The sequence below is a fragment of the Stegostoma tigrinum genome, chromosome 26 (assembly GCF_030684315.1).
Source record: "Stegostoma tigrinum isolate sSteTig4 chromosome 26, sSteTig4.hap1, whole genome shotgun sequence".
Lineage (NCBI taxonomy): Eukaryota > Metazoa > Chordata > Chondrichthyes > Orectolobiformes > Stegostomatidae > Stegostoma > Stegostoma tigrinum.
The window spans coordinates 5,578,495-5,592,125 of record NC_081379.1 but is presented as its reverse complement, the minus strand read 5'-3'; the positions used below and the strand labels follow the sequence as shown (position 1 = coordinate 5,592,125).

The following is a 13,631-nucleotide window of genomic DNA, read 5'->3' as shown; positions in this document are numbered from 1 at the left end:
TTCTTGGCATTTTATTTTATGTGAGTGGTGGCTTACCGTTTCAGGGGCAGGCTAAGGTGGTAAATGCAATCTACTATACCGGAACCAAAACTGTGCTCTTGGTATTATTTTGAAGTAAATGCTGCTATCTAACCAACAGGTTAACTCCACCCCCCCCCCCCCCCAAAAAAAAAGGTGTAGTGAAAATAAATTGAAATCTCCATTGCAGGTAAGGCATGACAATAGGAAAAGGGAAGAATGTAGAAAATGATGAAAGGTAATTTTAATTCTCATTAAATTTTTTTATGGTTTCAAAAACTTTCTATAATAACAAGGAGTGCATTTATATATAGTCTCAATAAATGGTTAATGGTATTGGCTCAGTGTGAGCTCCCTTGTATCTAAGTCTGAAGCCTGTAGCCTTCAAGCCTCATTCTGAGACATGAACGCGTTGTGCAGGCTGATATTTTAGTGCTGTGCTAAGCAAGTTTTATTAGCAATGTATAGCCAGCTCGTTGCACTGCACAACGCTGTTGAGATTGACGCATGGTCACACAAAGATGCTTGTGCCTGGCCTGTTTGTTCTTTCTGCCATCAGTTCTTGATTTGCTGCAAAGTCATAAGAAAACATTAATGTTAAGGGAGTCCTGAAATGTGGGAGATGTCATTTTTCAGATGACACATCGAACATTCTGCCCCTGCAGGTAGATTTTTTTTAAAAAAGTAACCCGTACCTTTATTTCAAAGAAGAAATGTCTCTGGTATACTACTCAATATTTATCCATCTATCTCAAACAGGTTATTTGATAATTATCTCATTTCATTTAAGATCTTGCTGTGCACAAATTGGTTACTTGTTTCTGACATTGGATGTGAAAAATCTACAATGTCCTGAGTTAAAAACGTGCTTATTAAACGAAAGTTATCCTTTTCTTGTAAAGTTAGAAAATAGAATTTCTTCTTTTGCTTTCACATCAATTTGTATAATTTGGAAAGTTCCAGTTGATGTGTAGTGTTTATGTAAATGATCTCCATCAAAGATTACAGAGCTCTTGAGCAATGACCAAGGGGGGAAAAAGTTACCGATGTATCTCATTGCTGATTTTTCTCACTTTCACAGTCAAACGAGTGTCGGTGTGAAGATGAGGCAAGAACAGGGAATGAATGTGATTATCTCAAAATCAAATATCGTACTGACCATTAAGTTGATGAACAAGAAATAAACCGTAGGAGTTGGAGGGGTGTATAGGGTTCCCAGCACATGGAAGGGGTAGAATAAGATTAGATATTAAAATGAGACTTAATAGAAGCATTCTTTAAAAAAAACATGGAAACTAATTATCTGCATTTGAGTAGTTCAGTACTTTGTAGAAAGAAAGAAACAAGCGGTCTGCTGTTTCAGATTAAGATGAGAAGTGCTTTTTCTCAGTCATGAGTGTTTGAATCTCTCTTCCTTAGGGAACAGCGGAGGCAGGGTCGCCTTTTGAAGTACAGGTAGAAAAGATTAATCAGGAAGTCAAAATGATTGGGTTAAGCATGAATATGGAGTTGAGGCTGCAATCAGATTGAACATGATCTTATTGAATGACGGAGCAGACTGAAGGGATCAAATGGCCTACTCCTGCACTTCATTTGTACATTCATATTTCATATACAAATAAGACCAATAAGCAGGAAAATGTGAATTTTAAGTTACTTCTCACTTTTTGGAGCAATTTTTTCTATATGAAGAATGAAATGATTTTGTAAGAAATAGCAAACAGATGCGTTGGATTGAAATTATTGGGGAAGTTTGTTGTGCAACTTTTGCTGATAGCCACTGGTTCAAAGAGGTTAAAAAGATTAAGTTTGTATGTACTGTGATTAATTTGTGTATGATAAATTAATCTTTACTCCTCTTGAATGTGATTTTTCTTTCCTTGACTGAAGTAAATAGCATGGCTGTTATGTGTATAGCAGGTCTTTTCTTCATTCCTGTTGTAGGTCTTACAGGATTTCATATGGTTTTAGTCGCCAGGGGACGGACAACAAATGAGCAAGTAAGTTAACCAATCAACACTGAATTGCAACTTTGGATTTATGAGAAGAATGCATCAAAACATCAATGTTCTCTCATCCAGTTTCTACTGTAATTTTACTGCCTGACTTCAGTCACTGCTACACTCAAGTTAAAGGTTTAAAAATTGACATTCAATTCCTGCTAATTTTTAAAATATTTATCTTTATCATTTCCACTTGGACCAAGGAGGGTTGAACTGGCTTGTATAATAATTCAGCATCTTACATTACAGGTAACTGGGAAATTTCGAGGCGGTGTAAATCCATTCACTCGAGGATGCTGTGGTAATGTGGAATATGTACTTTGTAGCCCTTTAGCTCCAAGGTAAGTCTATCTTTTAAATTTGTCATTCCTAGATCAAAAAAATGAATCTGACAACCAGCTACATTTATTGTGAGATATGAATTTTAAGTTCAAGTCAGGATTTCTTTCCTGTAAATTTAAAACTGATTCAATGTGGAACAGTACTTTTGTGATGCAGGAAAAGGAACAACTAAATTCAAGACAGTAGTTTGTGTGGAATGAAATAAAAGTTCTAAAATAAAAATTCAGACCTATTAGTGTACAATTTTCATTAGTCCTGTTGAATGTTAAAGTTTGTCTCAGTTATAAAACATACAATATGTGATGTCGCTAAAACAGAGTTTAAAGGTGCCATTTAACCTTGCACGAAGATGGCTGGTTTGGGACCAACCAGTTAGTGTCATTTGCCTTTATTAATGCCAGCAGACAGACAATTTTCAATACATTGCTCTTATTCCTCCTACATGACAATCCACAAAATACTGCCTTTTTATATAATAGTGTAAAAATGAAACTCTGTAAACTGAGTTTTATTGACTTATCCTTTATTAATAACTTTGTTTGGTTTGCTTAACTATTTTACTTTCATGCTATTATGAACGGTATAACTCTGTTTTGTTCTGACCAATTGTTACTTGCTGTTCCACATAATTTAACTTCTTTTAAAAGTAATTATAAGTTTTGGCATTGTTCCTGTAACACTTTTTTAAAAAAATGAGCATTCCCAAATGTTTTCCTTTGCGAACTTTACTATACTGCTCTCAAATAATTGAAATTCAGTAAAGCCTATAAGCCAGTGTGTGACGGGATGACTTAAATCGAGTTTCTTATTCTGAAACTGAAACTGACCATTTCTGCTGGAAAACAGGTTAAAGGATTTTTTTTTTAGAAAGCATACCCAGTTTTGATTTGGTCCCTTCCCCTTCTCCCTACTTGCCCCTCACTTTTGATGGTTTGCGTTGCCCTTAACAGGCCTCGCATGTAAATATTTAATTGGCAGCATGGATGATTACTGGTGGTAGAAAAAAGTGGGTAGGAGAAAAATCATTTTTATGGGAAAGGCACTCAGTTGTGCAAAATAGCATTAGGGTAATTAGAAAAAAGGTAAAAAAAAAATACAGCAGACCCTAGGGGAAAAAATTCATAAGGCAGATAGTAACAAAAAAAGCCTTGATAAAGAAAAAGCAGACCACGTGCAGTAAAGAGAAAACAATACAGACCTTGGGGGCTCTTGTGGTGCAGTGGTAGTGCCTTTCAACCTCTGAACTAGAGACCCAGGCTCAAGCACAAGCTGCTGCAGTGCGTCTCTGAAGAAGTTGATTGGAAAATAGATACATTTTTTAAAAAATCAAATAAAGCAGACCTTATCCAGAAAAGAAATAAAGTATATAAAGCAGACCCTGAGGGCTCTTATGTGAAGTAGTAGCCTCCCTACCCTGAGTCAGGAGGCTTGGGCTCAAGTCTCACCTGCTCCAAAGGTGTGTAGCAGTATGTCTGAACAGGTTGACTTTTAAGACATCTATGAAAGCAGATCCTGGGATGGGTCTGCAAAGTTCTCTGTCCTGGGCTGGGGCTACCCTTTGTATGCCACGAATAGCAGCATTGTTTTGGTGTTCAACATCTACCCAATGGTGTTCCTCTCCAGTCGGGCTTCCTGAGTTATTACAGCCAGGGATACCTAATTCTTTCTTTATGTTGCATGATTCCAATGACGTTTTCTTTTGAAAAATAGGTTGAATGAGGTTGGAAAAAGGTTGGCTGAATGAAAACTATATATCACTATGGTCATAAAATTTATAATATATTTATAATTGGCAGTAAACCTTGTTTTTAGTAAGGTTTATACTTCTATACTAAGGGCAACAATGAATCGCTGAGTTTTATGATCAAACTGTATGATACACCGAGAACAGTCAGATCAGACCTCATGGTATACTAAACCTTGTTAAGTATGTTAGAAATAGTTACCTGTGAACTTTTTTAAATTTTGAGGGTTCTTGATTCCTGTTCCCAGGTATGTGGTCGACTTTAAAAAGAAAGAGCTGATAACAATAAAATCCCCTTTTGTCAGACTTCCGTTGTCTGAAAGACAAATTGCACTCAAGATAAATGACAATGGGATTCAGGACAGTCTGAAAAGGACCAAGGTAAGGAGTCACATTGTGTGTTTTAATGTTTCAAATTCTTCTGGTATTGTTTCCATTCCCCTCGATGGGCCAAATACCTAATTCTGCCCTTATAGCTTATGGTTTTATGGGTATCTATTTGAATGCAAAACTTTATGAATCTCGGGCCAAGTAAATCTTTGGTACCTTTGTGAATCATTTAAGTTGACTGCCTGACATCCCTTGTCCACAAAAGTGTTAAGTGTTGCGTTTAACTCTGAATTACCTTACTTAGAACGTTGCCTGACAGAGACCATCATGCTTATTGGTGTACAGGCTGAAGCTCCAGGATTTATTGGTAGATATTGTATATTGTTGAAAAACATTTTTTGTCAAAAATTTTCTACTTGCACACCTCAGGATACGTTGCAAAAATGCAAGTTCAAGGGGAGAAAAACCTCAGTTCAATAATCTTATCAACCTCTGACTTACAAATGTTCAGTGACCCTGTCTCAACCTGTCTCTGGGGAAGAGAGTTCCAAAGACTCCCAAGTCTGCGAGAAAGCACTTTTCCTCTCCATTAGAAGTGGAAGACCCCTTGTTTTCTTTTTAACCTAGTACAATATCTAGTTGTTAACTGTCAATCAGCATTGATGGGTACATTTTCCATGGCAATTCCTCTACCAATCACAGTCAACTTGCCAACCATCCACACTCTCCTCCTATGACACATGAATGCAGACTTTTCTGTTGACTTTTTATTCTTATAAAACATCCTATATAAGGCATTAGCCAGACCACAACTAGAATACTGTGAAGTTTTTGAGCCCCAAATGTAAGGTTTCAGCTCCATATCGAAGGAAATATGTACTGACTTTGCAGGCAATCTAGAGAAGATTCTCTAGGCTGATGCCAGATATGTTTAGCAGAGAAGTTAAGTAGGCTGAACCTGTACTCATTGGAATTTGGAATGATGAGAGGTGACCTCATTCATGCATCCCCTCTTAGCGACCTTGGAGATGGAGCAAGGTTGTTTCCCCAGGTGGGAGATTCTAGGACTACAGGGCATAATCTCAGAATAACAGGTTGTATATTTAAGACAGATGCGGAATTTCTCCTCTTTGGGTGGTGCATCTGTGGAATTCTTTATAGCAGAGAGCTGTCCAGTTTGGCTCATTTAAGTACATTCAAGTGTGAGAGAGACAGATTTACCAGTAAGAATGTCAAGAGTTATGGTGAAAAGGCAGGAAGGTGGAGTTCTGGATTAATAGATCGTCCATGATCTTGTATGGCAGTAGACTGAATGCCCATTTCTGTTCTTACATCGTCTTTTTGTCCTGATGAGTGCAAAACAAAAAATTCTGACAATGTCTTTTTAAAAGTAGTATTCAAGTTCTTTACTACCAAATATACTACTGTGGGGTGTGGCACAGTTGCTCAACAGTTAGCACTGCTACCTCTCAGTGCTAGAGACTCCAGTTTGGTTCCAGTTTTGGGAGATTGTGTGTGTGTGTGTGTGTGTGTGTGTGTGTGTGTGTGTGTGTGTGTGTGTGTGTGTGGTTTGCATTTTCTCCCTGTGTCTGCATGGCTTTCCACCAGGTGCTTTTGTTTCCCCTCTCAGTCCAAAAGAGTTCAGTTTGGATGGATTAATCCTGGTAAATGTGGGGTTATGGGATAGGGTAGGGGTAAGAATCTGGGTGGGATGCTCCTCAAAGGGTTGGTGCAGACTCGGTGGGCCAAATAGCCTTTTTCTGCATTGCCTGGGCTCTGTGAAATGACTATTTGTAATATTGTGGTTGGTTGGCTCACCGAGCTGGTTTGGTGTGTTCCGCAGACGTTTCATTGCCCTGCTAGGTAACAACATCAGTGCAGCCTCAGATGAAGCGCAGTTGTGTTTCCCTGCCCTGGTTTTTAAACGCTGGAGTCCATTGAGCTGGATTACCTCACTTTTGGTTTTCCTTCGCAATGGAGTGTGTATGGGGTCGAGCTCTGTTTGTTGATGGCTTTCTTAGTGAAATACCAGGCTTCTAGGAACTCCCGTGCCTGTCTCTGCTTTGCTTGTCCCAGGATCTTGGCGTTGTCCCAATCAAATTGGTCATTCTTCTTGTCCATGTGGATAGAGATGAGTGAGTATTGGTTGTGTCTTTTTGTAGCCAATTGGTGTTTGCGTATTCTTGATGTTAATTTCCTTCCTTGTTGTTCCAATGTAGTGTTTGCCACAGACCCTACAGGGAATCTTGTATGTGACATTGGTCCTGTCCATAGTGGGTAGTGGGTCTTTGGTTTGGATGAGCAATTGTCATAGGGTTGATGTGGGTTTGTGTGCCACTCTGCTCCCCAGTGGTCGTAGGAGTCTCGTGGTTAGTTCCGATGTGTTCCTGATGTAAGGTAGCGTGATGAGCATGTTGGGGTGTGTAATATCTTCCTGGTGGTGTTCATGTAATAGGCATCTTCTGACCCAGTTTTTTTGGATATCCATGGACCTTGAATACAACGGCACTTCATCGGAGGCTGCACTGATGATGTTACCCAGCAGGGTAATGAAATGTCTGCGGAATAACAACGGACGAGTTTGGCGAGCCAGCCAACCACAACATCCACAATCTGAGCTACAAATCTACTCCAAAACCTTATTTGTAATACTAGATATGTAGTGTTATGAAATCAGCTTATTTACAATGGCAATAAAGGTTTAGCCCACAACATGTTTGCAGCAATTCAGGAGTTTAGAGACTAACTAAATCATTTACATTTTTAACACCTTGTATGGTCTTGTTTATAATTTGATCAAGTCAATACATTTTTAATGTAATATTCATAATTTGTGTTCTAATGATTAGAACTGTGAAATCACTTCCCTGGTAAATTTTTGATCTTAATGTTGCAGATCTCCGTTGTGATGTTATCGGGTGTTTTATAAGGACAAGTTGTTGGGGTCTAAATTGACGTCTGTTGTATGCATGTTAGTAGTTCCAGTTTTGTTAGATGAAATGCATGCCATAAAAATGCTTGAGCCAGGGAGGAAAAATTGAATTGTTTGCAAAAAAAAAAGCTTAAAACATTTTAATCCTGAATTCAGAAATTTTTCCATTAATAAAGTGAGCATGTTATATATGTTGTTGCTTGAAGCAGACATTTTTGTTCAAGTAATTAATTTACTTAAAGATACATAAGTTAAAAACACTGTGAGCAGTCCAAAAATATAACCTGTTACACAACCTAATCAACTTAAATTCTAATCTGCATCAAATTTGTTCCAAATAAAATTGGAAATTGCTGAAAGAGCTCAGCAAATCTCACAGCATTTGTGGAGAGAAGCAGAGTTAACATTTTGGGTCTTGTGGCTCTTCAGTTCTTTTCCAGTAATTTCTGTTTTTGTTTCAGAATTTGTTAATATGTTTTTAATACTAGTATTGTGCCACGACACTCTGAAGGTTTTGTATTGCTGAGCCAGAATTAAATGTATCTCTGACATTTAAGTCCAGTTAATTCATATTAATGAAATTCTCATCTGCCTCGTGCAAGATATCTAATATCTTTTAGATACCTTATATATTAACTGACATGAGCAGAGTCCTCATGCTCCAGTAAATCCTTATAATAATACAGTTAATGTGCCTCATTGAATATAGAGTGCAATAAAAATGCATTACTTGCAAGGAAGAAGTCTCCAAATTGCTATGCTGCTTAAGTGCTAAAGTTGCATCTATTCTTTGTAGTCAAACATTGTTTGCTTTAGTCTAAAGGAAGTTTGGAAGCTTTGGAAGTTCAATCATCAGACGTTGAGCCTCCACTCCCGCCTAAACTCGGTCCAAGCAAATACGCAAACCTTAAAAATCAGCTCAGCACTTCACCCAATGAAGGTAAAGTGATTAATCAAGAAATGGCATAATATTTCTGCTTATATCTTGTGTATGAATAGTTGCTGTTTTTGTGAAATCTTTTTACAAAGAGATGTGTCTGAAACATGAACAGTTATGAACCAGTGTTTGATGGTGGATAGTAAATATTGGTGTACTCTCTTGATCACACTGAACATATCTCCTTCCTTGTGTTCAGGAAAAATGGAATAATAAAGCAAATCGGTATACTTGTACATACCCTTTAATAAAGTACATCCCATCCTAAAACTAGCCTTTCTACATCCTACATATGAGTGATGAGTCTTAGAGTCGGACCTGTAGAAAATTTTACCCAGCTTTTAAATCCTTCAACTGTCACCACATGTAACTTGTTACTTCATTTTATAAAATGAAAGTTGTTGTTAACGTTTTTAAAACTTCAGATTATAAATTATTGTTGAGTTACTTTCTGTAATTTGTAAATAAGGATAAATGTTAATACCAGAAATCTAATGAAGTATTGTAACCCAAGACATTATTCTTTTACAGCTATTGACAGGTTTGCTGCAGTTTACTGAATATAAGCTGAAATAAGCCATAACATGTATACAGCATATTTACTGAACATATTTATTTCTGAATACAAGCTGATAAACATTGTAAGACTGAAACGCCTACAACTCTAGTAGAATTTAAGTGACTTTCTTATTTATTTGCCCTGTCTTTGTTCCAATTCCTTTGTTACATACTCCTCAGCCACCCAATGAGAAGTTCAGATGATGGTTAATTATAGCTAGGTTGATTGGAAATAGTGCAGAATATTTCCTTGTGCTACATTAAAAGACCACTCTGAAGGTCGATGAGATCACTTATAATCTTCAGTGCCCGTTATGATAGTGCAGACAGGTTTTCTCAGGTTTATGTTTATCTTACTGCTCTGTTGATATCTGACTGAAATCAGGACTTCACTTCATGTTTGCATATAATCTGGTATCTTGTAATGTAGCGAGTTTTCTTATGTATAGCTAATAAATCTAGTGTTCTGTTTACATTAAATTATTCTGTTTATCAAAGTGTTTCTCTGATGGTGATGGCTGAATATGTAACAGGATGTTTCTTTCGTACCTAAATGCATATGTTACATGCATCTGTGTGTGGACTGAGCTGTCTCGGATATAAAAGAAACTGATTTTGTTTAACTAGACTCTGTTATTGGCGGAATGCTTTGTAGTAAAAATGTGCAGCACTGTAGTTGAGAGTGAGGGATGATGGCATGCTTTGCTTTAAACAAGGCATCATTTTAATAAAGAATGTAGAGTGGCACTATTTGGAATGAAACATGTAACAGCAGTGTGACCAGAAAACGCGCATTATGCTGGAAGATGATGATATTTGGTGTTGTGAATCGGGATTGTTGGTGAGAGTTGCTAATTTAATAAGTATTTGTCTGCAGGCAATATTGTCTCAAAATATATCTTCACTTTGCTAAGGAGGCATAATGTTAATGGAGTTAGATTTTCAACACACCATTCAATAACGTTTTAAATCCTACAGTTGCAGGATGAATTGAAGTTCATGTTTTTCAAAAAGACAGCACAAAATCTCCCATTGAAACAATTGATTTTGAAAAATCAAGTGGGGTGAAAAAAAAGTAGGCAATGGAATAAAGCAATTTTTCCAAGTTCATCAGGTGTTTTTTTGTGTCTACTTTGAACTTCTGGCTCAAGTTGATACACTAGTACATTGCCTATTTAAATCTTTGTTCCACTTTATACTCTTTTCTGTTATCTTCTCCTTGTCCCTCTTCATGGGGAAGTAGTTATTGAACAATCACGGTTCTGCAAATAGCTGATGTTAAAGTGTGAGTTAAACAGTGATGTTGGTGGGTTTATTGAAATCCAGTCATATATGAATATTTGCATACACTCTAATTTTAATCAGTGGGTCACTGGTTGACGACATTGATTGTTCTCTCTATCCCCAAAAGACTAATTGTGTAGGGGGTTTGGTCATCACCTCATTTGAAAGTGCCTTACTTTGCCCATAACACTGGTCATTTTGGGCTGCTTTGTTTGACTCCTCACCACACCATTTAATACACTTAGTCAACCAATCATGATTCCTAACGGGTGAACTTCAGTGTTTCCTTGTGAAGTTTACAATGAAAAAGGTGGGTTTTAATCCAGTGTTACTATAATTAACTCGACATTTAGTGAGAGAAAGATTTGTAGGAAAGTTCTACACAGTTGCCTGTGCTGATGATCTACTTGTAATTGTCTAAGGTATGCTGTACAGTAGCTGTGGAACAGATTTAAAGGTATTTAGAATATGGATTTCATAGATGAAACATATACAGTTCAATTTTCATTTTTAAACATTTTGAGTACTGAGTGTTTTGCATTGCAAGCAATAAATCACTGAATAGTTTCAACCAATTCCTATATTTAAAAAAAGACTGTCTGATTGGCCAATAGGTGTCTACCATATGAAAACTGGCAATAAACTGATGCTAACGTAAATTCAGTTCTCCAGTGCAAAAGCACGACTATAGTACTCAAAGGGTTTATTTTTCTTTTCCAATCCCCTTTAATATACCCACCATCATTATATTCCAATCTCTCATAAAGCTACTGCAGTTTTGTTTGACTCTCATTCTTTCCTGTGTCTTGGAATGGGATAGTTGAGTCTGTGTACATCTGGTTTTAACATTGAAAAGCTCCTGGAAACCTAGTGATAAGGATGGTGTTTACCTAGATTCATCTGACCGAGCCCTTCTGTTGTTTTTCAGTAGTTAGTGTACCTTTTGTGTCCGTGTGTACTGCTACCTGTACTACATTGTCGTTGTCTTATTGCAGATAGTGGTCTCTCATCCAAGCCCATCAATCCACCCACTCCTGCCATGTTTAAGTATCGACCAACATTCAGCAGTTCAGATGCAAACCCCAAAGTCCTCTACCATGCTGCTAGTGATAAGGTGAGGAGCGTGCAGCATCCGGTGCTAGACAATAAGCCTTGTTCATTGCTTTTTTTCTCAGAAATATAGAAAATATTAGATAACTTGACTAGAATGGGAAAAGTTGAAGACAATGTTAGCAAAACACTGAAATGACATTTTCATCTGCTGCATTAACCCTTTTCAAGTCAGTACATTATTTTTTGTAGAATCTTAAAATGATGTGAATGTTATAATACTTTAATAACTGATGATTGATTACCACATAATATAATATGCTTTGGATCTCCAAGAAAAGGAGCCTTGGATTTGTATATCACATTAATCTCCAAACATTTCACACATGAATTTCTCTTGCCACGTAGTGACATTTAGGTAGGTTTAGAAGATTGCTGTTTGCTGTTACAAGTTATGATTTACGATTTGTGTGGTCAATAAATATGTTTCTGTCGAGTTTGTGAAGGAATTTGTTCTGATGTTTTAATACCTATAACCAATATTTGTTTCATCTTATAAACATATAAGTGTTACCAATGGTCAGTTTCTTAGAGGCATCTGGGAGGCAAAGAAAAATCAATCTTCTAGTTTAAAATGAGCATCCATTAATCATTGTTGAGGCTTTGGTTATTTAACAGTGTATGCTGTCCTTTTTTTCACAGTGGGAGGAACATGCTAAGTGGGGAGAAGTGCTGAAAAGAAGAATTTCTTTATTTTTTTCCCGTATAAGTGGGTCAGAAGCAAATAGCTGTAAACTGGGGTGCATTTGATTTGGATCTGAAAATGGGTAGTTTTCTTGTTTGTGAATCGATTGCAACTTTAGCAAATTTTCTTTTAGAAATGGTTGATTTGCCAAACGAAACTTAATTATCTTTTAAAATATTGGACTCTCTCAGAATGAAACCTTTCAAAGATTTCGATGAAAATCAAATTGTATTACATTGGATTCCATCTTGGGGTGATGCCTGATGCAATATTCTGCATAATCCCATATCATGAAGTTTTGGAATCAGACATGTATAAAGAATTGCAATTGAAGTAACATATCTGTGTCAAATTGCATTAGCTAGTCAATATTATGACCTTTTTAAGGGAGTGCCTATCTGCTGACCTTCTGTGATCTTTATCTGCTTTCTTGATCTCCTTCATGCGATAATTTCGATATAATATCAAAAATTAGAATGTCAGTAATGCCAAACTTATTTATTTCAAATTTGAACAAAAACAAATTTAAATATTTTTTACTGAAGAATTTAGAAAGCTGGTGGCAGCAACTGTGATTGTTCAGTAATAAAATTGATTATTCCTGGTAATTGTCTTATCTCCTGCTTTTATAGATTTCCATGCAGGAGGGACATAAAGAGCGAGCTATTACGGAAGAGTGCGGCAGGGCCCATGATTACAAGTCCGAGCCAAATCTCGATATCCCTGACTACAGATCGCCATCACTTCACAAGACCTATCAGTCATCACCGTTCCAACTTGATTCACTCTCTGTTAACTCTCGTTCTCTGAGCCTAAAATCTGCTCATAGGAGAGGAACAGATAAGGTTCAGATACACCAAATGAAGTTGGATGGCTCATCGCCCAATCCATATAAAAACATTTTTGGCCAAAATTCGTTGTCCAACAGGAATGGAAGCCTATCATATGATAGTTTGCTGAATCCCACCACTCCACATCCTGGGGTAGATACCACAGTACATACTGGAGTTTCAGCTGTGGGATACCATTCACCTTACCTGTCGGCCAAAATGTGCCAGATCCGAGGGGTGAATCTCCAGCGTCCACCAGTGCAAGGTTACAGCCCCATTCATAGAACCTCACCACCACACCAGCGGGAACCTTCACCTGTCCGATATGACAACCTTTCGAAGCAAATCATGGCCTCCATTCAGGAGCGGAAGGCAATGGAAGAAAGAGGGCAACTCCTTCGAGCCTCACCTGATTCAGTGCTTCTAGATTCGGGGGCACATGACTCACCTGGGTCATATAACCTGCAGCAAGTGAACACTTTACCGGATGACTCGAGAAGGACAACCACTAGTGGATATGGTTCGCGAGATAATCTTCTGTCTCCTGCTAATTACAGCACAAGGAACCCTGTAATGCGCACTTCTCCATCCTCCCTCTCGAGCACAGTGTCAAGGGTAACAAGGACTTCTACAAGTTCCCTTCATGCAGATATAGCAAACAACAATGTGCAGTCCCACCACACCTTGCAAAGCAGAGCTGTTGAGACTTCATACAGGTCTCCGGGTCATCAAATCACATCTTCCTCATTAGTCAGGTCCCCGTCCTATGGGAGCCAAAAGCCTTTGTCCTTCGTCACTGCTATGGAAATGTCAGAAGGTGTGCCTCAGCCTCTGGTTACTCCATGGTAGGTAATGCAT

General features: G+C 37.7%; 1 protein-coding gene across 1 annotated transcript in view; it reads left to right on the top strand.

Annotated features, from left to right (window-relative positions):
• The window catches only part of zdhhc8b (zinc finger DHHC-type palmitoyltransferase 8b), a 190,766-nt gene that overhangs the window by 165,665 nt on the left and 11,470 nt on the right, over positions 1 to 13,631 (top strand). The window contains exons 5-10 of the mRNA XM_048556660.2: positions 1,916 to 2,018; positions 2,271 to 2,362; positions 4,356 to 4,488; positions 8,186 to 8,309; positions 11,144 to 11,262; positions 12,576 to 13,618. Of these exons, the coding sequence (XP_048412617.1) occupies positions 1,916 to 2,018; positions 2,271 to 2,362; positions 4,356 to 4,488; positions 8,186 to 8,309; positions 11,144 to 11,262; positions 12,576 to 13,618 (1,614 nt within the window). The remainder of the gene's footprint in view (positions 1 to 1,915; positions 2,019 to 2,270; positions 2,363 to 4,355; positions 4,489 to 8,185; positions 8,310 to 11,143; positions 11,263 to 12,575; positions 13,619 to 13,631) is intronic.